The sequence below is a fragment of the Scyliorhinus torazame genome, chromosome 16 (genome assembly GCF_047496885.1).
Source record: "Scyliorhinus torazame isolate Kashiwa2021f chromosome 16, sScyTor2.1, whole genome shotgun sequence".
Taxonomy (NCBI): Eukaryota; Metazoa; Chordata; class Chondrichthyes; order Carcharhiniformes; family Scyliorhinidae; genus Scyliorhinus; species Scyliorhinus torazame.
In genome coordinates, this window is record NC_092722.1 from 178,186,106 (window position 1) to 178,213,067 (window position 26,962).

The 26,962-nt window shown below is 43.8% G+C and overlaps 2 protein-coding genes across 2 annotated transcripts in view; one reads left to right on the forward strand and one right to left on the reverse strand.

The window, feature by feature from the left end:
- The first annotated feature begins 263 nt into the window (after nucleotides 1–263).
- smndc1 (survival motor neuron domain containing 1) overlaps nucleotides 264–26,962 on the forward strand; it is a 33,876-nt gene continuing 7,177 nt past the window's right edge. Inside the window, exons 1-3 of the mRNA XM_072479528.1 lie at nucleotides 264–407; nucleotides 3,815–3,934; nucleotides 16,806–16,948. Of these exons, the coding sequence (XP_072335629.1) occupies nucleotides 3,815–3,934; nucleotides 16,806–16,948 (263 nt within the window). The 5' untranslated portion in view covers nucleotides 264–407. The remainder of the gene's footprint in view (nucleotides 408–3,814; nucleotides 3,935–16,805; nucleotides 16,949–26,962) is intronic.
- mxi1 (max interactor 1, dimerization protein) overlaps nucleotides 4,048–26,962 on the reverse strand; it is a 157,858-nt gene continuing 134,943 nt past the window's right edge. The window contains exon 8 of the transcript XR_011935557.1: nucleotides 4,048–4,429. The gene's annotated coding sequence lies outside the window, so the exon portion shown is untranslated. The remainder of the gene's footprint in view (nucleotides 4,430–26,962) is intronic.

A 26,962-nucleotide genomic window follows, 5' to 3' on the forward strand; every position in this document is an offset into this window, starting at 1 on the left:
ACAGCTCCGGGCTGTCACACAGGATGATTGACAGCTCCGGGCTGTCTCAAAGGATGATTGACAGCTCCGGGCTGTCTCAAAGGATGATTGACAGCTCTGGGCTGCCACACAGGATGATTGACAGCTCCGGCTGTCACACAGGATGATTGACAGCTCCGGGATGTCCGGATGATTGACAGCTCCGGGCTGTCACTCAGGATGATTGACAGCTCCAGCGCCGCCCGGCCCCGCCCGGCGCCGCCCGGCCCCGCCCGGCCCCGCCCCTGGCAGCTGTGACGTCAGGTTCTCGCGAGACCGGCCGGGCGGCAGCGGAAACGGGCGCCAGGCGGACGCGGGGGAAGTTCCGCCGCTTCAGCGACTCCATCCCGACCCAGCGGTGCAGCCATCTCAACCGATTGGGTGGAAATGTGAGTAGCGATGAGGGCAAGGGGCAGCCCGGGCCGCCCGCTGGCGGGTGCCACTCGGCGCTTCAAGTGCGTAGGTAGGCCTGGGAGCCTGGGCTGCGGCCCGGGACCTTTGGAGGAGGCCGAGCTGCGGCGGCTCGGTGTAAAACCTGAAAGGTGCTGCCAAACATCACGCTGCTGGGATGTGGGAGGCCTCGGGGACGGAGCCGCGGCCTGGGAGTCGGGCCCGGTTTACATTCGGGGCCTGGACAACAACAACTCGCATTAATGTAGTGCCCGGAATGTCAATGGGCCTCCCCCCCCCCCCCCCCAGGCCCCTCACCCTGGGAAACCCCGAGCCTGGCCCCGGGTGGGGGACTGCACCGGGTGACAGAGAGAAATGGGTGTGAAGGATCCTCCTGGAGGAGTTTGTGAGACGGAGAGGGATCCGGAGCTCAGGGCCGGGGTTTAAAACCCGAGAGATGCTCAGGAGGCCGGGATTAGAGCGACGCAGATATTTTTCTGAGAGGGCTTTGTGTGGGTGGCGGAGATATCAGGGGGGATGGGATGGGGGCGGGGGCAGGAGAGGCCATGGAGGAATCTGAACGCGGGGTGGAAGTTTGAAAGCCAAGGCATTGCTTGGCCGGAAGCCAGGGGAGTGGGGTTTTGCTGCGAATTTGGACAAAGGCGGCAGAGGTTTGGTTGGCTTCAGGTTTTTTAAGGTGGGTAGATTGTTGGAGGCTGACCATGGGAGAAGTGTGTCAGCATGGTCAGGTTTGGAAGTAACAAAGGTTTGGAAGTAACAAAGGCTCGGATGAGGGTTTCAGCACCACATGGGCTGAGGCAGTGACAAACGATGCTCTGGAGGTAAATTGTGTAGTCTTAATGATGGTGCAGATCAGGGGCTGGTTTAGCACAGTGGGCTAAGCAGATGGCTTGTAAAGCAGAACAAGACCATCAGCGCGGGTTCAATTCCCGTACGGGCCTCCCTGAACAGGCGCCGGAATGTGGCGGCTAGGGGCTTTTCACAGTAACTTCATTTGTTACATTGTGACAATAAGCGATTTTCATTTCATGTATATTTGAAAGCTCATCTCAAGGTGACAGATTCAGGTTGTGAACAGCGCACTTTATCTCCCTCGATTGTCAAGGAAAGGGATGGAATTGGTGACAAAAGGGTGGAGTTTGGATTGGGGATTAAATTGCTTTTTTGTCTCTGCAATATTTAGTTAGAGAAAATGTCTGCTCATTATTCAGTACAGGAGACTTCCGGTGACGGCGGGCGAGAGGCAGCCGCACACTGGAGGGCTCCCGCTCTCGGGAATAGAAATTTCAGCGTTTTAGCGCCCAGTCCCGGGGGCAATGGAGGCTGAAAAGGCTGTAAGAAGGCACAGGGAGGAGAAATGTCCAAGTTTGGGAGAAAAACGACTGTGAAAAGGGGGGTTAACGAAAGTCAGTTGGTGAGTGAAAAAGTCAGCGCAGGAACTGTAAGGAAAGCGGAGGCTGGAGCACCAGGGGAGGCTGCATCGCTCACAGCAGAAGAAATGACCAAGGTGATGGCTGTGGAATTTGAAAAACATTTCACAAAGCACATGGAAGTGATGAAGAAGGAGATTGGGGCTGTATTTAAAGTGCTGGTGGAGGAAGCGATTGCCCCGGTGAAGGCGGCGGTATCAAGCGCAGCGGCGGAGGTGCGGGAGCAAGGTGAGACACTGAAGGAAGTGGAAGAGGCATTATCGCAGCACAGTGATCAACTCGCCTCGATGGGGAAGGAGTTGCGGAGGGTGATAGAGATCAAAAAGGGTCTGCAAGCCAAAATGGAAGACCTGGAAAACAGATCCAGGCGACTGAATCTGAGGATTGTGGGTCTGCCCGACGGAGTATTTTGCCATGATGTTGGCGAAGCTATTGGGGGAGGGGGACCATCCCTTCCGATATGAACTGGAACGGGCTCATCGGTCGTGGAGGCCTACACCAAAGGCGAGTGAGCCGCCAAGAGTAGTGACTCTGTGTTTCCGTAGGTATAGCGTGAAGGAGAAAGTCCTGTTCTGGGCAAAGCAGAAGCGGGTGGTGCAGTGGGCTGGAGCTGGTAAACGCATATACCAGGACTTTACGGTGGAGCTGGCAAGGAGGCGGGCTTCCATCAGCCGGGTGAAGAAGGCACTGTACAACTGCAAGGTGCAGTGCGGCATAGTATATCCAGCTAAGTTGAGGGTGACCTACAAATCCAAGGACTTTTATTTTGGGATGGTGGAAGCAGCGGAGGAGTTTGCGAAGGCAGAAGGACTGTGGCCGAATTGAGAAATGGTCGTGTACCGATGTAGCCTCATGTAACTTTATTTTTTCACTGCGTTTTGGTGTATGTACTAAATGAGTCGACGCTGTATATATTTGGACATGGGAAGAGATGGGACTTTCATTTGCAATGATGGTTCTTTGGTGCTTGGGTGTGTATGCAGGGGTTGTGTGCTAAAGGGGATTTCTTGGTTTTCCTGGGACCGGGCAAGAGGGAAGGAGACCCGGGCGGGGGCCTCCACGCTGGTCGGTTTAAGCCGGCCAGTGAACGGGAGTGAGGTGGGGGGAGGGGCTGTGGCCTTCGGAGCCTGGTAGAACAGGTTTCGGTGAGTCTAGCCAGGATGAAAAGTTGGGGGGCGGGCGGGAGCCGCTGTTGGGGGGAGGCGTTTGCAAGAGGAAGTGGAGGGGTGGAGTCTGGGTGGGTGGGGGGGGGGGGTGTTGACAATTCATGGGTATCATTCGTGGTACTCTTTCGGGGATTGGATGGCATTGAATATTGGGAGGGGACATTGGTTAGTGTAACTCTTTTTTGGTTAATCTACATAAGTGAAAATGTGACTTGTGAAGTGCATTGAGACATTTCTCAAGATGTGCAACAATAGTGTTTAAAAAGAAGCACTATTTTTGTTTAATGGGGAGAAGGGAAATAATTATCTTTTTAACTTGGAAAACATGGCAAATACAATCTAAAATATTCTGGAGGAATATTTTTAAATGGTAACCATAACTGTAATTTTTGTTTTTAAAAAAAAAAGTCTTCAAGTTTTCCTGTTGGTTTTAACTCAAACTTCAACCTCATTCTGATTATTGGAATATTGGCGAGAATGTGGAACTTGCTACCATGTGGAATATTTGAGGCTGAATAGGGGTGGCTGGATAAGTAGAAAGGAATAGAAGGAAATGCTGATGGAGTTGGATAAGGTAGAATGGGAGGATGCTTGTATGGGACATAAGCACTAACCTGGTTGGTAGAAGGACCTGTTTCTATGCTGTTAATTCTATGTGGTGTTCTCCTATTTATCAGGGCTAAATGTCACAGAAGCTTTTGCAGTGACATTTACTGTGGACCTGTCTTAATCTTTTATTAGGCTTGGGAGGTTAGTATTTGTGCTTAAATGAATTGTTGTTTCTTGTAGATGTCAGATGAGCTGGCAAAGCAGCTGGCCAGTTATAAGGCACAACTTCAGCAAGTAGAAGCTGCACTGTCTTCTGACGCAGACAATGAAGATCTCCTTAAATTACAAAAAGATTTGCAGGTTGGTGTTCTATTTTATTAAACACACATTTTGTACTTGGGTAAGAGTCCACCTCCCCCAATTTATTAATGAACACATTTTATTTTTAGTGGAATGATAGGATACAACAAAACGGTGATTAAAGCTGTCTTTATTAATAAAAACAAACTGCTGATTAATATCTATTGACCAGGATGATTGTGGGCACATTCGGAACAATGTGTTTCCAATGTATCACTCTGGAAGCCAGAACCAAACAAAACAAAAATCTAATCACAATACAGGAAGTATTCTGTTTTACAACAACTTCATGCTACAAGTAAAGGGTGATTCTGCCTGTGGAAACTACAGTGATTGTCTTGCTCTTCCAATGTTGGACATACAATGCACTGTGGATAATTGTTCCTGACGGTGCCTTGAGTCAGTGTTTCACTCGTTTTACATCATAAATATGAAAATTATGTACTACTGTCAACAGAGTTTCCTAGTTGGAAGCACACAGTAAATGTAGATGATCTGAAATTTAGGAGAACAATATATTTAGACAATTTGGCCATGCAAAAGAAAAATCCATATCACATAAGCCCAGTTTCCCAAAGTTGTTCACGTTTATTGCTTTCAACAATAGCATACAGTAAGAAGTTTTACAACACCAGGTTAAAGTCCCAACAGGTTTGTTTCGATGTCACTAGATATCGGAGCACTGCTCCTTCCTCCGGTGAATGAAGAGGTCTGTTCCAGAAACATATATATAGACCGATTCAAAGATGCCAGACAATGCTTGGAATGCGAGCATTAGCAGGTGATTAAATCTTTACAGATCCAGAGATGGGGTAACCCCAGGTTAAAGAGGTGTGAATTGTGTCAAGCCAGGACAGTTGGTAGGATTTTGCAGGCCAGATGGTGGGGGATGAATGTAATGTGACATGAATCCCAGGTCCCGGTTGAGGCCGCACTCATGTGTGCGGAACTTGGCTATAAGCTTCTGCTTGGCGATTCTGCGTTGTCGCGCGTCCTGAAGGCTGCCTTGGAGAATGCTTACCCGGAGATCAGGCTGAATGCCCTTGACTGCTGAAGTGTTCCCCGACTGGAAGGGAACATTCCTGCCTGGTGATTGTCGCACAATGTCCAGACGCGTGACAACGCAGAATCGCTGAGCAGAAGCTTATAGCCAAGTTCCGCACACCTGAGTGCGGCCTCAACCGAGACCTGGGATTCATGTCGCATTACATTCATCCCCCACCATCTGGCCTGCGACATCCTACCAACTGTCCTGGCTTGACACAATTCACACCTCTTTAACCTGGGGTTACCCCATCTCTGGATCTGTAAAGATTTAATCACCTGCTAATGCTCGCATTCCAAGCATTGTCTGGCATCTTTGAATCTGTCTATATATATATGTTTCTGGAACATACCTCTTCATTCACCTGAGGAAGGAGCAGCGCTCCAAAAGCTAGTGGCTACCATCAACAATAGAATAAGCAGCTCAGAGTTGCTTCAGCAACTGATGAGTAAAATTGAACAAAACTCACAAAGCACCCAATGAGATACTAAATAAAATTATCAAGTCCTGTGTTAGCACTTTGGCTGGAATGAAAACCATTAGGATCCTTGGGGCTCAATGATCTTGATTTTGTTCTTCTTGGGTTGAATACTGCACATTACTGATTTCAAGCAAATAGTTTAGATTGTATAACTTGTGAATGTGTGCTGTGAGAGTTTGAATTGATCCATTCATCTTGATGAGAATTGTCTTACTCCAGGTCATCCATTTCATCAGACTTCTTGGACATTTAAAACCTGTTTTGCACTGCATCGGTGTTAGTTTGGATTCCAAGAGAAAGTTCCTTTATTAGAATGGCCAACTCATTGGCTGATGAAAAGCTCTAATTACAAGTCTGCCATTGGAATAAGAGGGGCAGATTTAGTGTAAAAGTTGGGGTCTGGCTCACAAATGCGAGGATCCTGAAATAGGAACTCAAAACAGTTCAAGTGCAGAAGCTACTAGGATTCTTCACTTAGTTCTAAGCTCAAACAGTGCACTGTAGTGTTCTGCAAATGCATGGTGACTATCCAGTGGAAATAAACTATTGAAGATAAATGTGGCAAGTATTTTGAAACATGAAGCACCAGAAAAGTAGTTTGGAATCTGTTTGAATCTCTTTCTGTGCTCCTAATTGGTATGGTCACCTTGTGTATTTTTATGCACAAAATCAGTCCATGTTTTTAAGGCCCGTTGTCATATTGTTAAGTTTGACTGTGTGTGAATGAAACTTATTGCGTTCTTTTCCTCCTTCCTATCCTGTCAACTGTCATATATTGTAGTTAGCCCACTTTTCTTTTTAAAAAAAAAAAAAAAAAATTCCAGTTAAGAGGCAATTTGGCGCGGCCAATTCACCACCTACCCTGCACAGCTTTGGTGAGCCCCACGCAGACACGAGGAGAATGTGCAAACTCCACGCAGATAGTGACCCGCAGCCAGGACTTACCGCCGAGAGGCGGCAGTGCTAACCACTGCGCCACCTTGCGTCCTGTTAGCCCACTTTTTAATAGAAAATTCTTCCTTGTGCGCAGTGCTTTAAAGATGACCGTATGAAGCAGAGCTCTGAACTTTACTATTGCAAAACTTGTACAACCGAGCTATAAAGTCTGTTTAGGACTTCTTTTTACATGTGCGAATATAGTACTCTGTTACTGTAATGGTACCACCATTACTTAATTCTTAAAATTAACTTTCTAGAGTCCTATGTTGATGTCTTCCATTTTTAAGGCTCGCATTTATTGCTCATGTCTAGTTGTTTTGAAAGGATGGTGTTGGGCTGCCTTATTGAACTACCATTTGATTCAAATGCGCTTCAGAGGGCAGATAATTATGTCAGTATAGGGGCCACAGATAGGTCAGGAAAAGAGAACAGATTATCTTTTCTAAACAACATTAGTGTGACCCTATTGGATTTTTAGAGCAATTTGGCAGGTACATTTTTACTGATCCCATCTTTTTTATTTCTAGATTTTAAACTGAATTAAAAGTCTCAGTAGGATTTGAACTCTCGTTTTCTGGACTATTAGTCCAAGATCTGGAATACTAATCTAGTAATGTAAGCACTGCACGACTATATCCTATATTATAGGAAGTAGATGAAATTTGTAAATTCACAAGAGATTGGAGGGTGAGGAGAGAACAGATGGCACTAGTGGCTGGAAGTGAATCAACTTGTTCTGTGTCACTTCCATCTGACTGTGTATACAGCAAATGGATACCAGACTGCACAAAGGGAGGCATGCACAACAGTTAAATTGCTGTGTTTAAAAAGAGCAATTCATTTATGTTTCCTGGTTTGCCATATCTTGGGGACCATTTTATAAAGCTACTGATGTGCATAATGAGATAGGCACAAGTCATCTACAGTGCTGTGCTTGCCTATTTTTTTTAATTTATTTTTTTTGTTGCCCTGTGAGGAATTTAAGCAAAAACAAATGGGGGAAAGCTCAGGTCTGGCAGCATCTTCAGAGAGAAACCGAGTTACCGTTTCAAGTCCGTTTGACTCTTCAGAGCTTAAGTGTTTAATGTTGGTTTGACATTTCTTGCTGCTTTATGCAAGGTTAGGACCTTGCATTGTGGGCAACCTCAAATGTTAGCCCACATCCTACAGTCCTGCGACTCGATAAATTAGATGATTAATGTGCTTGACCACCTGTTAGGTGGATAAACTCTTGGGTTTTATGCATGTATATGCCGTTGAGGGACTGTCTAAATTTGCTGTTAATTTCTTACCCCCTTGTTATCTTTTTATGTTATTTTAAAGTAACATCCTCTAGATATTATTGTATAATCAAAACATCAGGCCTGTTGCAATCCGTCATAACCCGAACTACCATGATAACACATTCAGGGGATCTCAGACTGTAGTACTTCTATATTTTACATCTTTTTTTCACAGTTGATACACGCCATGTTTGATTTCAGGTGGAAATGGACTCTGCATCTTGTTCTGAGTAAGTATTAATCCTTGTCACCAGTTGCACATGGATTTAAATAGATCTGATTGGCTAAAATAGTTAATAGGATTTTATTCACTTAAAAAAATTGTTTGCCCCCCCCCGATTTCTACTCTGATTTCCATCTCCAATCTAAATGAATTAAGATTCATTTCTTGGGACTACTACAGAAAACGTATGGTTGCGGAATGTCTATTCATTATCAAATGTACCTGTGTTATTAGCATCTGTTTCCAGTAAAATTTGGTTTAATTTTCCTTGGGTTGTGTGGATAGGTGACCATTAGCACAGTGCTTTGAAATGAGAAATTTTGCATCCAGTGATAGCCTGGGATTGAGGTTAGAAAAACCAGGCTTGCCTTAGCCGAGTGAGGAATCCTTGCCAGACTTCAGTTGATTAGAACCCACTTTCCAGCCACACACACGGCACGCATTTTCTAAATGGTGCCAGTGTTGAGCAGTCTGGTACTAAACTGCTGAAGGTGCCGCTTCTATTACCGGATGTTGTACTTCGTTGCCTTTTTATTTTTTGCAATTCTTAGTATTTGGTACGGCTACAAATGAAAAGATTTGTCACACACAAGTGCTGTTAAGGATTTGTGGTTATCTAATGTAAGAGAATATAGTAGTCCTGTTGTGTTGTGACAAGTGTGTTTCAACCAGTATCCAACTTTGGGTGGTGATAAAAGGCAAGTTAACATTTGATGTGGAATATCCACATATTAACTTGTCTGTTCTCCATATGGATGCTGTCTAATTTTTTTTTGTGGGGGGGGGGGGGGGGGAAGGTTTTTGCATTTTCTGGGGGTGTTTGTTTCAGTTTCAAAGTATCTGCAATTTTTTTTTTGCTCTTTTTGTCCAACTTCTGAAGCCCCAATTTCATGTTGTATGTTTCTTGCAGTATCTTCCCTGCCACAAGATGGTGCTGTGCAAAGATTGAGCAACACCAGGCAGCTCTTCCAGAAGCTGGGGCAGTAAATGGGAAATCCTTCCGTAGGAACAACACAGGCTAAATATAGCTGCCGGTACGAGTGGCATTCCTGCAAAACCTGTCCCTATATTTAACAAGATGCTTCTGAGGGAAGTACCTGACAAGATTTACAAAATCATACATTGACTGTATTTTTATTAATTAAAACCCAATCCTTTAATGTTATCATCATCTCGGCATTGCTGCACAGATGCACCAGTAATCAAGAGCCAGCCACCTTTTCATCCTTGAATTTGCTATTAATCAGATCGACTAATTCTTATGCTGTGTCTCTGATTTTTCTTAGCCAGCCTTTGGTTTACATTCATGCTCTGCTGCGATTGTGCTAATTTCCCCATTTGAGAAACATGGCTGCCTAGGGTAGCCTGCCTCCCAGTAGAACATAGTTGGAAGACTGGGACAGGACAGGTAGTAGGACATCCAACAGGAGGGGAAAAATCAACTTGACTATTCCTCACCAATCTACCTGTCGCAGATGCATCTGTCCATGACAGTTTTGGTAGGAATGACCACTTCATAGTTCCTGTAAAACCAAACTTCTGGCTTTGCAGCGAGGACAACCTTCATAATGTCGTGTGGCACTTCCGTTGTGCTAGATAGGACAGGTTCAGAACCGGTTCAGAGCCGATCTAGCAGGGCAACAATAGGAACTTGGGTCATCAGCAGAATTGCATTCAACCGCAGTCTGTATATCGTGGCCTGGCATATCCCTCTCTCTGCCATTAGCATTAAGTCAGAAAAAGAACCTTAATTATTTAGGACAGCATCATGCAGTCCCACTGCTAATAGATCAGATCTAAGTTTTTACAGTTCTGCCACATCTGGTCATGAATGGTTGTAGACAGTTGAAGAATAGTGGGAAGCGGAGTCTCCATGAACATCTCCATCCTTAAGAATGACTGAGTCCAGCACGTGTGCAAAAGGCAAGTGTTATGGGCCAGGGTGTAGAGAACCCCAAAGTGTATCATGGAGTTCACCTGACCCACAACTTTTAATAGATTATGGTATGGGGAGCACACGGCCCACTCTACAGGTGTGGTACAGCAGAAATGGAAAAGTATTTTTTAAAGCAAAACAATGTTTATTCTATTAACTCAAGTTAACCTTTTAAAAACATACAGTGAACATCTTAGCAACCATTAATTCAAATACAACCCCCAAAGAATACAACACTAAGTAATGCGTATGCTGTCCTTTTAACATCCAGAAGACTTTAAAAAAACATAACCTTTAACAGAAGCACATTAGGTTAAAGTCACTACTCAGAACGTTAATTCTGAATTCACCAGATGATCAAGAGACAGTCTTTTCATGGCAGAGAGAACAGCAGTACAGTTGCTTTGTCTGGCTTCAGCTCCATCACTGAAAACGAAACCAAAAAGACACAGACACACCCAAGCTTTTCTCAAAGTGAAACTAAAAAGCAGAGCTACAGCACAGCTCCACCCACACTCTGACATCACTGCAGTAACATGAGCAGCCAAACATTTCTTAAAGCGACCTTCTCATGACAGCAAGGCTGAATGGTTTGTAATCATCTTTAGCCTGAAGTGTTGTAATCACCTTCAGCCTGACATGCTAAGTGGATGATCGACCTTGGCCTCCTCCTGAGGTCCCTATCATCACATAAGTCAGTTGTCCCCAGTGTAGTCCACTACGTGTGATATCAAGAAATAGTTGAGCCACTGGAGACAAAGGCTATGGGCCCCAACAGGATCCCAGCTGCAGTACTGTAAACATGTTCCAGTAGAACTACAGCACTGTCATCTACACATTAAAGTGGAAAATCGCTAATGTAGGTCCTGTTACAATAGTGGGAGAAATCCAATTTGACAAGTCCCAGCTCCATCCACCTTCATCATCAGCAAAGCGAACGAAGGTGTCATTGACAGTACTCAAGTCGCACTTATCCATAACTAGCTGACAGGTGCTCAATTTGGGTTTTTCTCGGCCCACCTGACTCCAGGTGGTCCAGACATGGACTAAAGAGCTGAATTCAAAGAGGTGATGTGAGAGCATTATTTGACAGAGTTTGTCATGAAGTAACTTGGGGAGGGAAATCTCTCCACTGGTTGGAAACAACTGTCACAACTGAAAAGTGGTAGTGTATGTTGTACGGCTGTCATTTCAGGCCTAGGCCACCACTGCGGGAGTTCCTCAGGAGCAGTAACCTTGGTGTAACCATCTTCAGCTGCTTCATCATTGTGTTTTGATAATTGCAGTCTGTTTCTGAATGCAGCATGACCTGGATAATTTGTAGGCTTGGGCTGATAAGTGGTAAATAGAATTTATGCAAGGTAATTACCATCTTCAACAAGAGAATGCCCCCCCCCCCCTTCCCCGGACATTCACAGGCATTACCATTATTGAATTGCCCACTAACAATATCCTAGCGATCACCTTTGATCCAAAACTTTAGACCAGTCATATAAATAGTGTGGCTGGCTGGCAGTTCTGCAGTGAAGATTGCCCTCCTGACTCCTCAAAGCCTTTCCACCATTTATAAAGTATAGGACAGGAGTCTGGTGGAATAATCTCCTGTTAACTGGATGAGGGCAGCTCCACTTGAGAAGCCTGGCATCAGCCAGGATAGGGGCTGCACGGAAGCACAGTGGTTAGCACTGCTGCCTCACAGCTCCAGGGTCCCCGGTTCAATTCCGTCCTCGGGTGGCTGTCTGTGTGAAGTTTGCACTTTCTCCCCGTTTCTGTGTGAGTTTTCTCCGGGTGTTCCGGTTTCCTCCCACAGTCCAATGATGAGCAGGTTAGGTGGATTGGCCATGCTAAATTGCCCCTTGGTGTCCAAACGGTTAGGTGGTGTTACTGGGTTACGGGGATAGGGTGGAGGTGTGGCCTTGAGTAGGGTGCTCTTTCCAGGAGCTGGTGCAGACTCGATGGGCTGAATGGCCTCCTGCACTGTAAATTCTATGATTCTATGAAAACATCCAATCAGCACCCATGAGTCATCTTAAACATTTACTCCCTCCAACACTGGCGCATAGTGGCAGCAGTGAGCACCATCTACAAGTTGTACTGCAGCAACTTGCCATGTCTTCAATGACAGAAACTCCCAAACCCATGAGCTTTACCAACTCGGTCACTATGGGAACGCCACCACCTGTAATTGCCATTCTTAGTCACATACCATTGAAACTAATCATCATTCTTCCATTGTGGCTGGATCAAAATCCTGCTGTTCCCTTCCTAATACGGTACTGACAGCATCTGGACTGCAACATTTCAAGGAAGGCGGCCCACTTCCATATTCTAAAGGGCAATTAGGGATGGGTAGTAAACGCTGGCCTTGTCAGCAACACCCACATGCTGTGAATAAATAAACATTCTCTTGCTGTCATTCTATTTACTATGGGGCAGTGGGTCAAGTGGAAAATTTTGAGAGACAGTGAAGTGGCTTGCTGAACAGTTGTCTCTATCATTCCCCAGGCCTGTAAATATGTTGTTACCATCCAAACTCTAAACTTTTCTGTTGAGTCCTGGTCTGAAAGGAGAAAGTGAGTGTTTAAGGGCAAATATTACTTCACTTTCCGGTCACATTTTGAGAATTTATTTTGAAAGTATCCTGAATTCCTCCACAACTCCACTTCCATTTCCCTTTGGAAACTTGCTATTCCAGGTCTCCAGCTCACCAGAGAGCTAATATTCGCCATGAGGTTAGCCAGCAAGTGACTCCAGCAGAGATTGGAACGCAGGACTGAAGATGTTGACAATTGGAAGTCAGCAGTATTCAAACTCAGTACCACCTGGTTCCTTGGTAAGCTTGAATCCTGAAATGGCTGGCTGCTGGAGCTTGTGGCAGAGGAGCAAGATATCTCTTTTAATTTAAAGAAATAAATATTTTAAAGTATTGTTGGGATGTGAATTCATTTTGCCCTCTTTAAGGTGACGCTTTTCTTTAAATTGTTTTCTCCGTTTGACCAACCGGAGGTGCAATTTGTCTTTGTGTTACTTTGCCAACTGCTGCTAGCAGAATGCCAGAAAATGGATACATTAGGACAAGGAAGTACTCCACAGCTTCAGCAGAAAGGGCAAATCATCACCGCCAACCTGCCCCACTCTAGCTTTATGGTTTACAAATAAATAAACTAGTACAGATCACTTGAACTGTGCACTTAGTTCATACTCAAATCCACAGAGTGCAACTGATAGTAATTACAGCAGAAGTAGATATTTTCGATAGTGACCGAAGGTAACACACCGCACCTCTTGAGAATTTCATATTCTGGCATTAAAAGAGGAAGTGGGAGGCTGATGAAGAAGGAATGAACCCATGGGATCCAGAACAATTTGCCAGATTTGATGCAAAACTGGCTTAGTAGTAGGGCAGAGAATGGTGGTTGAAGGTTGTTTTGTGACTAAAAGCTTGTGTCCCTGCGGGGATCGGTGCTGGGTCTCTTGTTTGTAGTGTACATTAATGATCTGGATGTGAATTTAGGTATGATAAGTACCTTTACAGATGACACAAATTGGTAGTGTAAATAGTGAGGAGCAAGGCCTTAGATTACAGGACAATATTGACGGGCTGCTTAGATGGGTGGAAGAGTGGAATTTAACCATGAGAAGTGGAGGAGTAGCAAGACACGGAAATATGCAATGAATGATTGGACCCTAGGAAGTACGGAGAATCAAAGGGGTCTTGATAATAACGTGGCCTGGCTGTTAAGAGAAGCAAGAGAGGAAATAGCGGAGGCTCTGGCTATCATTTTCCAGCCCCCTTTGGCTATGGGCATGATTCTGGAGGACTGCTAATGTGTCCTTGTTCATAAAGGGAGAAATGATTAGTCCTGAGTAATTACAGACCAATTGTCTAACCTTGGTGATTGGTAAATTATTGAAAGAAAAAACTCAGAGCAACAGTATTAATCGTCATTTAGAAATGCGTGGTTGTTCGAGGATTGTCAGCATGGACATGATAAGAGGGATTTGTGTCTGACTAACTTGATTGTAATTTTTGAGAAGGGTGGCACTTTTGATATAGTGAAATTCTTAACAATCCCACGTGACAGACCAATCAGAAAAGTTAAATCTTGTGGAAAGTTGGATCAAAAGTTTGTTCAATACCAGGAAGCAAAGGTTAGCAGTCTGCAGGGGTTTTTGTCTTGCCCCATGCCCCATCATATATCAGTGATTTAGACTTCAGTGTAGGGGGCATGATTACGAAATTTGCAGACGATAATTGGTCATGTGGTCAATATTGAGGAAGAAAGCTGCAGGAAGATATCAATGGGCTGATCAGGTGAGCAGGACCATGGACTAACACAGAAGTCCATGGGCACTAAAGCCCTTTCAGGACACAGTTCCTGAAGAGTGTGGGGGAGATCAGGTGAGCAGAAAGTGGTAAATAGAATTCAGTCTGAAGCTGTGCGAGGTAATGCATTTGGGGAGGTTAAACAAAACAAGGAATGCATAATCAATGGTTGGATGCTGAGAAGTGTAGAGGAACAGAGTGCATGTCCACAGATCCCTGAAGGTGTCAGCGCAGGTAGTTGAAGCAAAGCAGATATTTTCCTTTATTGTGGCTTAGAATATAAGAGCAGGAATGTTATGCTAGAAGTGGATAGAACGCTAGTTAAACCACCATAGAGTGGATAGTAATGACCTATCCTGAGCAGAGGGGTCAATAACCAGCGGCAATAGATTTTAACTAATTGGTACAAGAATTCTAAGCAAGTTGAAAATCAATATCTTCACCCAGATTGTAGGCATCTGGAAAGCTGCCTGACAGGATAGTGGAGGCAGAAATACTCATTTTCAAGTACTTAGATAAGCTCTTAAAATGCCATTACCTGCGTGTCACAGATTAAGAGCTGGGGACTAGGACTAGTCTGGATGTTGTCTTGTATAGAGACATGGGCTGAATGGCTTCCTTCTGTGCCATGAATTTCCATGATTATATGACGGTGGTCTCCGGCATTGCAGACTACATAACCGGATGGATGAGAATATGTGTAGCTTGAGGTCATATTGTGTCTCCCAGTTTTTCTTTTCAAGTGACCCTCGTAGCTCGTGTGTATTTGAAAGTAACTGAATTGATGCCCCCCCCCCCCCCCCCCCCCCACCTTGCTGCACCATCCTACTCTTTGGAAAAACCTCTTGTACAATCAACATCTTTGATCTTGCCTATTGGTCACTAACTTTAACCATGCCCCTACCACAGTCAGTTGGTGTTTCACTTTTTTTAAAAAAAACGTTCAAGTGATTCTATTTCAGTTTATTATAAAAGTCCAAATTATTGGTCGTGGAGGTGTTTATCAACCTCGACCTGTGAGCTGGCTCTCAAATATTGTTGACAACGTGAATGAGATTAAAGATCGTAATAGTTAGCATTAACATTGTTCGTTCTGCTACTCGTAGTGTAAAGTCCAGAGCCAGTCCCTGGCATTATTTGGAAGTAGAGCAAGTTTTTCTCCTCCAGTGTGTTATCACTTGGCTTTGCTCCAGTGCTAGGTTATCCCTGCCTTTGGAGTTGCACTGCGGTCTTTGCATCTGTTCAACTACCAGTGGGGCAAAGCAGCCTTGTTGTATGGTGTAAATGCAACCTAGAAGAACCCTGAAAGCTTTCACTGATTATTGATTGAATGTATGTTGTGAAATTTAATCCAAAATTATTGCAGTTGGCTGGTGGTGGCTGTATCTTGGTGTTTGAGATCATGGATTTGTAGTCTTTACTACTACCAACAACTCTTGTGTAGCACTCTTAAATAGTGCTTCACGAGAGTATTATCAGTCAGAATTTGACATTCGGCCACATAAGCAGATATTGGGACTAGTAACCAAAGGTTTGGCTAAAGAGTTAGGTTTTAAAGCATGTCTTGAAGGAGGAGAGTTTTAGAGAGGGGGGTTCAGAGCTCAGGCAGTTGAAGGCAATGGTAATTGGAGAATTGTGGGAGTGCAGAGATGATAGAGGGTTATGAGGCTGAACGAGGTGAAAGGTAGCATGGTTGGGGTGGCCGACGTGATGGAAGGCTTTGAACAGAAGGATGAGAACTTTTAAGATCAAATTATTGCCAGCCTGGGAGCCGCTGCAGGTCAGCAAGCACAGTGATGTTGGGTGAATGAACTTCAGCAGAATTTTGCGAAAGCTCAGGTTTACGTTGGGCGTCAGCCTGGAGAGCATTGAAATAGTTGAGTCCAGGGGTAGGAAACGCATGTATGAGAACTGATCAAATGAAACATTAGCAGAAACTAGTCAGAAATGTGCTGATTTCTGATTGTGTACCTGAGTTGAAGTGGCCAATTTGAGTAAAAAAGGGTGTAGAATGGTTTCCCACGTAGCTTTCACTCCGCTTCATGAAGACTATGCGTGTGTATGTGCGTGCATGTGCATCAATTTGGAGACCTCTATAAAGTAATACAAACGTACCAATCACATCAATGCAATCTACATTTACTGCAAAATACAATGGGGTTTAGAACTGAGATCAGTATCGATCAGAGTTTTGACCTCTGTTGTCTAATTGCAGAAATTGTGTCTTTAGTTAAAAGTCCTAAATAAGGAATCTTATTTTATGACAAAATTCTATATTAGAATATTTAACGGAAATTTTGTGGAGTGGTGATTTGGAAACTGAATTCTATGCTCAAACACTGCTTTTCTTTGCTTGTTTAACTTTTTATTTGCTCTCATCATTTTGAGAAGCCACAAACAGGCACAGGTCAGTATTGTTGGCATACAGGTCTAACCTCCTGGTATCAAGTGCTCAGATAATGTTGATTATGGAGGAAGAGATAAGGTTTCATTTGTGTGCAGCGTAATGGTTTCTTTACCTTTCCCAGTCTGACTAAACTAGCTTGGTGTTGAAACTAGATCCAAAAGTGCACAAGATATGGTTTGATTCTTTTTTTAAAAAGAACTAAATTCTATATTTACTTGCATGTCTTACAGGAAGTAATAGAGCTGACCAGAGACCTGCTGTCAAACCAGCCTTCTGTTGCTGCAGCCAATGCTGATAGCTCAACAAATTCCGTTCCCAGTCATAAATGGAAGACTGGTGACAAGTGCCTGGCCATTTGGAATGAGGATGGACAGTAAGTGTAGAACTCTCTAACAATACATCAATAGAACAGTAGGAAATGGTAAGAGATTCTTTGAGACTTATTCTGGAATTTGTCACTCGGATCAATTACACAATAACTAACATATAATTTATGGAAGGAGAGTTAGTTTTTAAATATTTTTTATTAGAATTTTTCAATATTTACAAATAACACTACAAACCTTCAAAACTGGCACCACATAAATTCTGTGTACGTGAATACATAAAAAGACATAACACCAACATGGTTGGTTCAGCTTATACAAGGGAAGAACGATAAATGGTTAAGCCATGAAAATGTGGTAAAATGGTGCAGACCTTCAAGTGTAGAGATTGCTCATACAGCCAAAGAAAATATAAGACAAGATTTTTGCGTCCCGTTCGGGCATGCACCAAAACATACCTCTCCCAACTCCAATTATACCAGAGGCACCAGTGACACATTATATCTTTTTCTTGGATATGAGACCTACCTCTACCTTTGTAGGAGCCAGTTAACAATTCCTTGGGCCCGGAGCAGAAAAAAAATCACTAAGACATTAGTTCTAAGGGGATATTCTGCATGTAACCACAGTGCGACAAATCCCCAAAATCTAGTACAGTGCAGAATGACCATTCCACATATATATACACCGAGGAGACAGGGCGGCATGGTGGCACAGTTGTTAGCATTGCTGCCTATGGCGCTGAGGATCCGGGTTTGATCTTGACCCCGGGTGACTGTGTGGAATTTGCACATTCTCCCAGTGTCTACGTGGGTGTCACCCCCACAAACCAAAGATGTGCAGTTTGGGTGGATAGACCACGCTAAGTTTCCCCTTAATTGGAAGAAAAAATGATAGGGTACTCTAATTTATTTTTAAAAATACACCGAGAAGACCACCAAACATTCATACAATTGGTTCAGATTGTCGAACATTGTAATCGTTGTAGTCAGCATCTCCCTTCATACAGAAAATGAAAGGATAAAAGGATACCAAAAAGAATAGGGGATCTTAGGATACTGTACAGCAATGAGCGCATGGCCCTATGGCGCATGTCCTCCTCCACAGGGTAATAAAGAGAAAGCTACACAATATATGCAATCCCTAATGAGGTAACAAAATCAAAACTTAACTCAGCCTCCCAAGATCTCCAGGCAATGAAAGGATACTCCAGGAGAAGGGGAACAACAGGATGCCGCCATTGGTACAAGACATGGTCTGGCAGGGTACACTCTCCGATAAAGGAGCCAGTAAACCAAGGATACTTACATCATGCCAAGACTCGCTACACAACAGACCTCTCTGCCTCTGATTTGGCTGGAGAGGATTGTTCAGGCCCCACCAACAGTAGAAACGTTAAACCATCTTTCACTGAGGAAACCCCACAAACAAGGAGAAGAATAATCGAGGCATCCGTCAATGGGGGTATCTCAGGAGGGGATATGATTCTCTCCGTTCCTACCTGATAAAGGAAACCCTCTAAAATTAAATATAACCAAACAGCCTATAATCAGCATCTCTCCTATCCAGATGTCATGTGAGAGTACCTTTAAGAAATGGGTGTTTAAGAAATGTACCTTGAAGAAATGGGTGTTTATTAGTGATGTCAGAGTGTGGGTGGAGCTGGGCTGTCTGTCAGCTTTTTACTTTCGATCTAGGCTGTTTGCGGCAGGGTGCGTTTTAGTTTTGTTTTCAGCGTTGGAGCTGAAGCCAGACACAGCAGTTGTACTGTTGACCTCTGCCATGAAAAGACTATCTCTTGATTGTTTGGTGAATTCAGAATTATAAATGTTTTCAGTAGTGAATGTCTATAGTTTTGCCAGAAAGTCTAAGAACGGTTGCCACCGCCTAAAGAACCCTTGTACCGACCCTCTCAAGGCGAATTTCACCCTCCCCAATTTAATGAACCCTGCCATATCGTTGATCCAGGATTCCACGCTTGGGGGCCTCGCATCTTTCCAGCGAAGGAGAATCCTTCGCCGGGCTACCAGGGACGCAAAGGCCAGAATTCCGGCCTTTTTTGCCTCCTGCACTCGCGGCACCTCTGCCACCCCAAATATTGCGAGCCCCCAGCCCGGTCTGACCCTGGATCCTACCACCCTCGACAACGTCTTCACTATGCCCTTCCAAAATTCCTCCAACGCTGGGCATGCACAGAACATGTGGGTGTGATTTGCTGGGCTCCCTGAGCACCTAACACACCTGTCCTCACCCCCGAAGAACCGGCTCATCCTTGTAGTAGAGAATGTAAACCTGATGTGCTTCTGTTAAAGATGTTTCTTCGGTCTTCTGGATGTTGTTTGGGGCGTTATTAAGCATTACTTAATGCTGTATTCTTTGGGGGTTGTATTTGAATTACTGGTTGCTAAGATGTTCAGTGTATGTTTTCAAAATGTGAACATGAGTTCATAGAATAAACATTGTTTTGCTTTAAAAAATACTTTTCCACTTCTGTTGTTGCACACCTGTTGTGTGCTCTCAATAACCACAATCTATTAAAAGTTCTGGGTCAGGTGAACTCCATGATACGCTTTGGGGTTCTCTAAACCCTGGCCCATAACAAATTGGGGGCTCGAGGAGGATAAAAATCTATTGGATTGGCTTAGTGAACTTAAAGACAGTGAGGGGTGAGCATATTGTGGTTGCTTTTCAGGTGTGGTATTCTAGTTTAAGTAGGGATTGTGTTGTGAACAATGGCTCTTTCAGAGGCTCAGTCGTTTTTGGGGGTGGAGACGGTCACACGCAGTACCTTACGGACAGAGACTAAAAGCAGACTGTTAGATTTGGCAAAAACATCGCAGTTAACATTACCTGACAAAAGGCGAAAAGATGAGGTAATTATGGCGGTGGCTAAGCATTTAAAGTTGCCTGAGATACAGTTTGACTCACTGGAAATGGCAAAAATTCAGTTACAATTTAAACAACTGGAACATGAGAAAGAATTAAAGTGGCTTGAATATGAAAGAGAGAGAGAAGAAAAAGAAAGCGAGAGAAAAAAGAAGAAAAGAAAGAATAGCCCTAGCAGAACAAAAAGAAAAAAAGGGAGATACAGATCAGGGAAAAAGATAAAGAGAGAGTTTGAACTGCAGAAAATGGCCATGAAACATGACAGTCAGTTAAAATTGGCAGACGTAAAGGGAAACATACAGTTGGATGATAGTGATGAGGATAGTGAGGCTAAGTCAAAGGCTTGGTGGGGATCTATTTAAATATGTCCAAGCATTGCCAAGGTTTGGTAGAAGCCTTTTTCATTTCATTTGAGAAGGTAGCTAAACAAATGAAATGGCCACAGGGCATGTGGGTATTACTGATTCAAACAAAGCTGATAGGTAGGGCTACTGAAGTGTTTGCATCACTACCGGAGGAGGTATCTGGGACGTAGGTGCATATGATCTTAGATGCATATGATCGAGTGCCTGAAGCCTACAGGCAAAGGTTTAGAAATTTAAGGAAAGAATTTCGTCAAACATACATGGAGTTTGAAAGGCTCAAACAGAGTAATTTTGATAGGTGGATAAGGGCTTTGAAAATAGACCAAACGTATGAAGCTCTCAGAGAAATTATACTTTTGAAGGAGTTTAAAAATTCAATTCCTGATGTAGTGAGAACTCATGTGGAAGAGCAGAATGTTAAAACTGCGAGATTAGCAGCAGAAATGGCAGATGATTTTTGATTATTAATTAGTTCATAAATCAAAGCTTGGTTTCCGACATCAGTTTCAGCCTGTGAGGGACAGAAACGGGACATGAGAAATACTCAAGCGGTAAAAGTAAAGGTGATCTGATGGGAGATAATAAGGAGAGTGCACCTCAGATTAAAAAAGAAATCCAGGAGGGTGGAAGAGAGATGAAAAGTTTCAAATGTGATGGAAAGGGATAGGTATATACCGCAGGGCAAGAGTTATATCTGGGGGAAAGGCAATTATGATGCGATGAGGCAAGGCATCGGATGTAAAGTCACAGTGTTGGTGGTTGAAGAAAAGCACTGGGAAGGCTGATGTGGTAAAACAGGATAAGACAGTGGGGTTTGTTAAAGTGGTAAAGGAAACCCCAAGTGAAGCGAAGGAGGTGCAAAAGATTGTACAGCCTGATCAAGAGGTGATTGATAACAAGGTGCCAGATCTCTTTAAAGAATTTACTTGTGTGGGTAAAGTTTACTCGTGTATCAGGAGGAGCAGGTAAAGAAGTCACAATTTTAAGAGATATGGGAGCTAGTCAATCTTTAATGGTAAGAGAGGAGGAGTTATGTAGTTTGGGAAGAATGTTGCCAGAAAAGGTGGTAATATGTGAAATTCAGGGTGAGAGGAGTAGTGTTCAATTATATAAGGTAAGGTTGGAAAGTCCAGTGAAGAGTGGTGAAGTGGTAGTAGTAGGAGTAATAGAGAAACTATCTTGTCCAGGAATACAGTTTATCTTGGGTAATGATATAGCTGGATCACAGGTGGGAGTGATGCCTACTGTGGTTGATGAGCCAGTGACTGATGAGCCAGTGACTGAAGTGTTGAAGGACGAATATCCTGTGATTTTTCCGGATTGTGTAGTAACAAGGTGGCTACAGGGTGGTGCAGGAGGGAGGGTTTCAGATTTCTGGATATTGGGGCTCATTCTGGGGCCGGTGGGACCTCTACAAAAGGGATGGTCTACACCTGGACCAGAGGGCTACCAATATCCTGGGGGTGGGAATTTGCTAATGCTCTTCGGGAGGGTTTAAACTAGTTCAGCAAGGGCTTGGGAACCTGAATTGTAGCTCCAGTATACAGGAGGTTGAGAGTAGTGAGGTCATGAGTAAGGTTTCAAAGTTGCAGGAGTGTACCGGCAGGCAGGAAGGTGGTTTAAAGTCTTCTTCAATGCCAGGAGCATCCGGAATAAGGTGGGTGAACCTGCGGCATGGGTTGGTACCTGGGACTTCGATGTTGTGGCCATTTCGGAGACATGGATAGAGCAGGGACAGGAATGGTTGTTGCAGGTGCCGGGGTTTAGATATTTCAGTAAGCTCAGGGAAGGTGGTAAGAGAGGGGGGAGGGTGGCATTGTTAGTCAAGGACAGTATTACGGTGGCAGAAAAGACGTTTGATGAGGACTCGTCTACTGAGGTAGTATGGGCTGAGGTTAGAAACAGGAAAGGAGAGGTCACCCTGTTAGGGATTTTCTATAGGCCTCTGAAAAGTTCCAGAGAAGTAGAGGAAAGGAGCGAAAGCAACAGGGTAGTTGTTATGAGGGACTTTAACTTTCCAAATATTGCCTGGAAACGCTATAGTTCGAGTACTTTAGATGGGTCCGTTTTTGTCCAATGTGTGCAGGAGGGTTTCCTGACACAGTATGTAAATAGGCCAATGAGAGGCGAGGCCATATTGGATTTGGTACTGGGTAATGTACCAGGACAGGTGTTAGATTTGGAGGTAGGTGAGCACTTTGGTGATAGTGACCACAATTCAATTATGTTTACTTTAGTGATGGAAAGGGATAGGTATATACCGCAGGGCAAGAGTTATATCTGGGGGAAAGGCAATTATGATGCGATGAGGCAAGACTTAGGATGCATCGGATGGAGAGGAAAACTGCAGGGGATGGGCACAATGGAAATGTGGAGCTTGTTCAAGGAACAGCTACTGCGTGTCCTTGATAAGTATGTACCTGTCAGGCAGGGAGGAAGTGGTCAAGCAAGGGAACCGTGGTTTACTAAGGCAGTCAAAACACTTGTCAAGAGGAAGAAGGCGGCTTATGTAAAGATGAGGCATGAAGGTTCAATTAGGGTGCTCGAGAGTTACAAGTTAGCTAGGAAGGACCTAAAGAGAGAGCTAAGAAGAGCCAGGAGGGGACATGAGAAGTCTTTGGCAGGTAGGATCAAGGATAACCCTAAAGCTTTCTATAGATATGTCAGGAATAAAAGAATGACGAGGGTAAGAGTAGGGCCAGTCAAAAACAGTTGTGGGAAGTTGTGCTTGGAGTCCGAGGAGATAGGAGAGATGCTAAATGAATATTTTTCGTCGGTATTCACACAGGAAAAAGAAAATGTTGTCGAGGAGAATACTGAGATTCAGGCTACTAGACTAGAAGGGCTTGCGGTTCATAAGGAGGAGGTGTTAGCAATTCTGGAAAGTGTGAAAATAGATAAGTCCCCTGGGCCGGATGGGATTTATCCAAGGATTCTCTGGGAAGCTAGGGAGGAGATTGCTGAGCCTTTGGCTTTGATCTTTAAGTCATCTTTGTCTACAGGAATAGTGCCAGAAGACTGGAGGATAGCAAATGTTGTCCCCTTGTTCAAGAAGGGGAGTAGAGACAACCCTGCGGGGTAACTATAGACCCGTGAGCCTTACTTCTGTTGTGGGCAAAATCTTGGAAAGGTTTATAAGAGATAGGATGTATAATCATCTGGAAAGGAATAATTTGATTAGAGATAGTCAACAAGGTTTTGTGAAGGATAGGTCGTGCCTCACAAACCTTATTGAGTTCTTTGAGAAGGTGACCAAACAGGTGGATGAGGGTAAAGCAGTTGATGGGGTGTATATGGATTTCCAGTTTGATAAGGTGCCCCACGGTAGGCTACTGCAGAAAATACGGAGGCGTGGGATTCAGGGAGATTTAGCAGTTTGGATCAGAAATTGGCTAGCTGGAAGAAGACAAAGGGTGGTGGTTGATGGGATGTGTTCAGACTGGAGTCCAGTTACTAGTGGTGTACCACAGGATCTGTTTTGGGGCCACTGCTGTTTGTCAGGGCGTAGAAGGATGGGTGAGTAAATTTGCAGATGACACTAAAGTCGGTGGAGTTGTGGACAGTGCAGAAGGATGTTACAAGTTACAGAGGGACATAGATAAGCTGCATCGCTGTGCTGAGAGGTGGCAAATGGGGTTTAATGCAGAAAAGTGTGAGGTGATTCATTTTGGAAGGAGTAACAGGAAGACAGAGTACTGGGCTAATGGTAAGATTCTTGGCAGTGTGGATGAGCAGAGAGATCTTGGTGTCCATGTACATAGATCCCTGAAAGTTGCCACCCAGGTTGAGAGGGTTGTTAAGAAGGCATACGGTGTGTTAGCTTTTATTGGTAGAGGGATTGAGTTTCGGAGCCATGAGGTCATGTTGCAGCTGTACAAAACTCTGGTGTGGCCGCATTTGGAGTATTGCGTGCAATTCTGGTTGCCGCATTATAGGAAGGATGTGGAAGCATTGGAAAGGGTGCAGAGGAGATTTACCAGAATGTTGCCTGGTATGGAGGGAAGATCTTACGAGGAAAGGCTGAGGGACTTGAGGCTGTTTTCGTTAGAGACAAGAAGGTTAAGAGGTGACTTAGTTGAGGCATACAAGATGATCAGAGGATTGGATAGGGTGGACAGTGAGAGCCTTTTTCCTCGGATGGTGATGTCTAGCATGAGGGGGACATAGCTTTAAATTGAGGGGAGATAGATATAAGACAGATGTCAGAGTTAGATTCTTGACTCAGAGAGTAGTAAGGGAGTGGAATGCCCTGCCTGCAACAGTAGTGGACTCGCCAACACTAAGGGCATTCAAATGGTCATTGGATAGACATATGGACGATAAGGGAATAGTGTAGATGGGCTTTAGAGTGGTTTCACAGGTCGGCGCAACATCGAGGGCCGAAGAGCCTGTACTGCGCTGTAATGTTCTATGTTCTAAGTCACAGGTTAAGACGAGGAGAAATCAAAGAGTGAAGATGAAGTGGAAGTGCAATTATCAGAAATGATTTTTGATCAGATGGTTGAAAAGGAACAAGAACAGGTGGAGGATGAGGTGGATATTTTTAGTTCGGGAAAATTGGCAGAGTTACAACAGAAAGATTAGATAAATAAAACCGATGTATCAGAAGGCATTTACAGAAGCGGAATCCCAGGGTCATTACCGTAAAAGTAATGTCTTGGTGAGAAAATGGAGACCTTTACATATGGAGGCGGATGAAAAGTGGGCAGAAGTTCAAGTAGTATTGCCGGTAGGGTATAGAAAGGAGGTGTTGCGAGTTGCGGCGCATGAGGTATCAGTGGGAGGTCATTTGGGAATAAGGAAAACTCAAGCTAAAATACAAAAACATTTTTATTGGCCTGGACTACATAAAGATGTAGTTAAATTTTGTCAATCATGTCACACATGTCAAATGAAAGGGAAACCCCAAGCAGTGATAAAACCAGCGCCCTTAATACCCATTCCAGCATTTGAGGAGCCTTTTACAAGGGTCCTAATTGATTGCGTAGGAGCACTTCCTAAAACGACAAATGGGAATCAATATCTTTTGACTATAATGGATGTGTCTACTAGTTTCCAGAGGCCATTCCAGTACGTAATATTACAGCTAAAAAGATTGTGGAGGAGTTACTTAAATTCTTTACTAGATATGGACTACCCACAGAAATACAATCAGATCAAGGATCAAATTTGACCTCAAGATTATTCAAAGAAGTTATGGATAGCTTAGGAATAAAACAATTTAAATCAACTGCGTACCATTCCAGAATCGCAGGGAGCATTAGAAAGGTGGCATCAGACATTCAAGACAATGTTGAGGGCTTATTGTCACGATTATCCAGAGGATTGGGATAAAGGAATTCCATTCGTACTGTTTGCAATTAGGGATGCACCTAATGAGTCAACCAAATTTAGTCCTTTGAAACTAATTTTTGGTCATGAGGTAAGAGGACCATTTAAATTGATTAAGGAAAAATTGGTGAGTGAGAAATTGGATATTACATTATTGGATTACGTGCCAAATTTTAGGGAACGATTAAATAGAGCAGGTGAATTGGCTAGACAACATTTAAAAGTTGCACAAAATGTGATGAAACGGGTAGCGGACAAGAAATCCAAAGTTCGTAGTTTTGCCAGTGGAGATAAAGTTTTAGTATTGTTACCAGTGGTAGGTGAACCTTTAAAAGCAAGGTTTTGTGGACCTTATCAGATTGAAAGGAAATTAAGTGAGGTGAATTATGTGGTAAAAACACCAGATAAAAGGAAGACTCACCGAGTGTCATGTGAATATGTTTCAAAGGTACTTTGAAAGGAAAGGAGAGAAAAGGGAGGCGGTTTTAATGATTCTAACTCTAAAGTGACAAACCAAATCCAGATGAGTGAATTTGACATACCTCAAATTAAATTGGAAAACGAGGATGTTCTTAAAAATTGGGATACATTGTTGAGTTACCTTCCAAAGGAAAAACGGACTGACCAGAAAGAGTTATTGATATCACGTGGGCATGTTTATAGAGAGAAATTGGGAAATACTAAAATGGCTGTACATGATGTAGATGTGGGAAATGCTGTTCAAATCAAACAACATCCATACAGACTTAACCCTTTAAAATTGGCTCAGGTTAGCAAAGAGATTGAGAGTATGCTTAAAAATGGCATAATTGAAGTGGGTTGCAGCCAATGGAGCTCACCCATAGTGATGGTACCAAAACCAGACGGTACCCAACGGTTGTGTGTAGACTACAGAAAAGTTAATGCAGTTACAAGAACGGACTCTTATCCTATTCCCACGTTTGGAGGATTGCATTGAGAAAGTGGGACAATCAGCTTTTATTTCCAAACTGGATTTACTTAAAGGTTACTGGCAGGTACCTTTATCCGAAAGGGCGAAGGAGATTTCAGCTTTTGTGACTCCAGATGTTATATACACATTCAAAGTTATCCCATTTGGCATGAAAAACGCCCCAGCCACATTTCACCAGTTAACTAACAAAGTCGTTTCAGGATTACCCAGTTGTGCTGTATACGTCGCGATCTGGTAATTTTCAGCCAGACATGGACAGAACATTTAAAACATCTGATGGAGTTATTCGATCGACTTTAGGAGGCGGGTTTGGTGATAAACCTAGCCAAAAGGGAATTTGGAAAGGCCCAAGTCACTTTCCTCGGCCATAAAATCAGACGGGGTCGAATGGTCCCATGGGATGTGAAAACAAAAGTTATTGGGGAGTTTCCAATACCCTCGACACAATGGGAAATAATGCGATTTCTTGGCATGAGTGGATTTGATCGAACATTTGTGCAAAGGTTTTGTAGCGTGATTGCTCCACT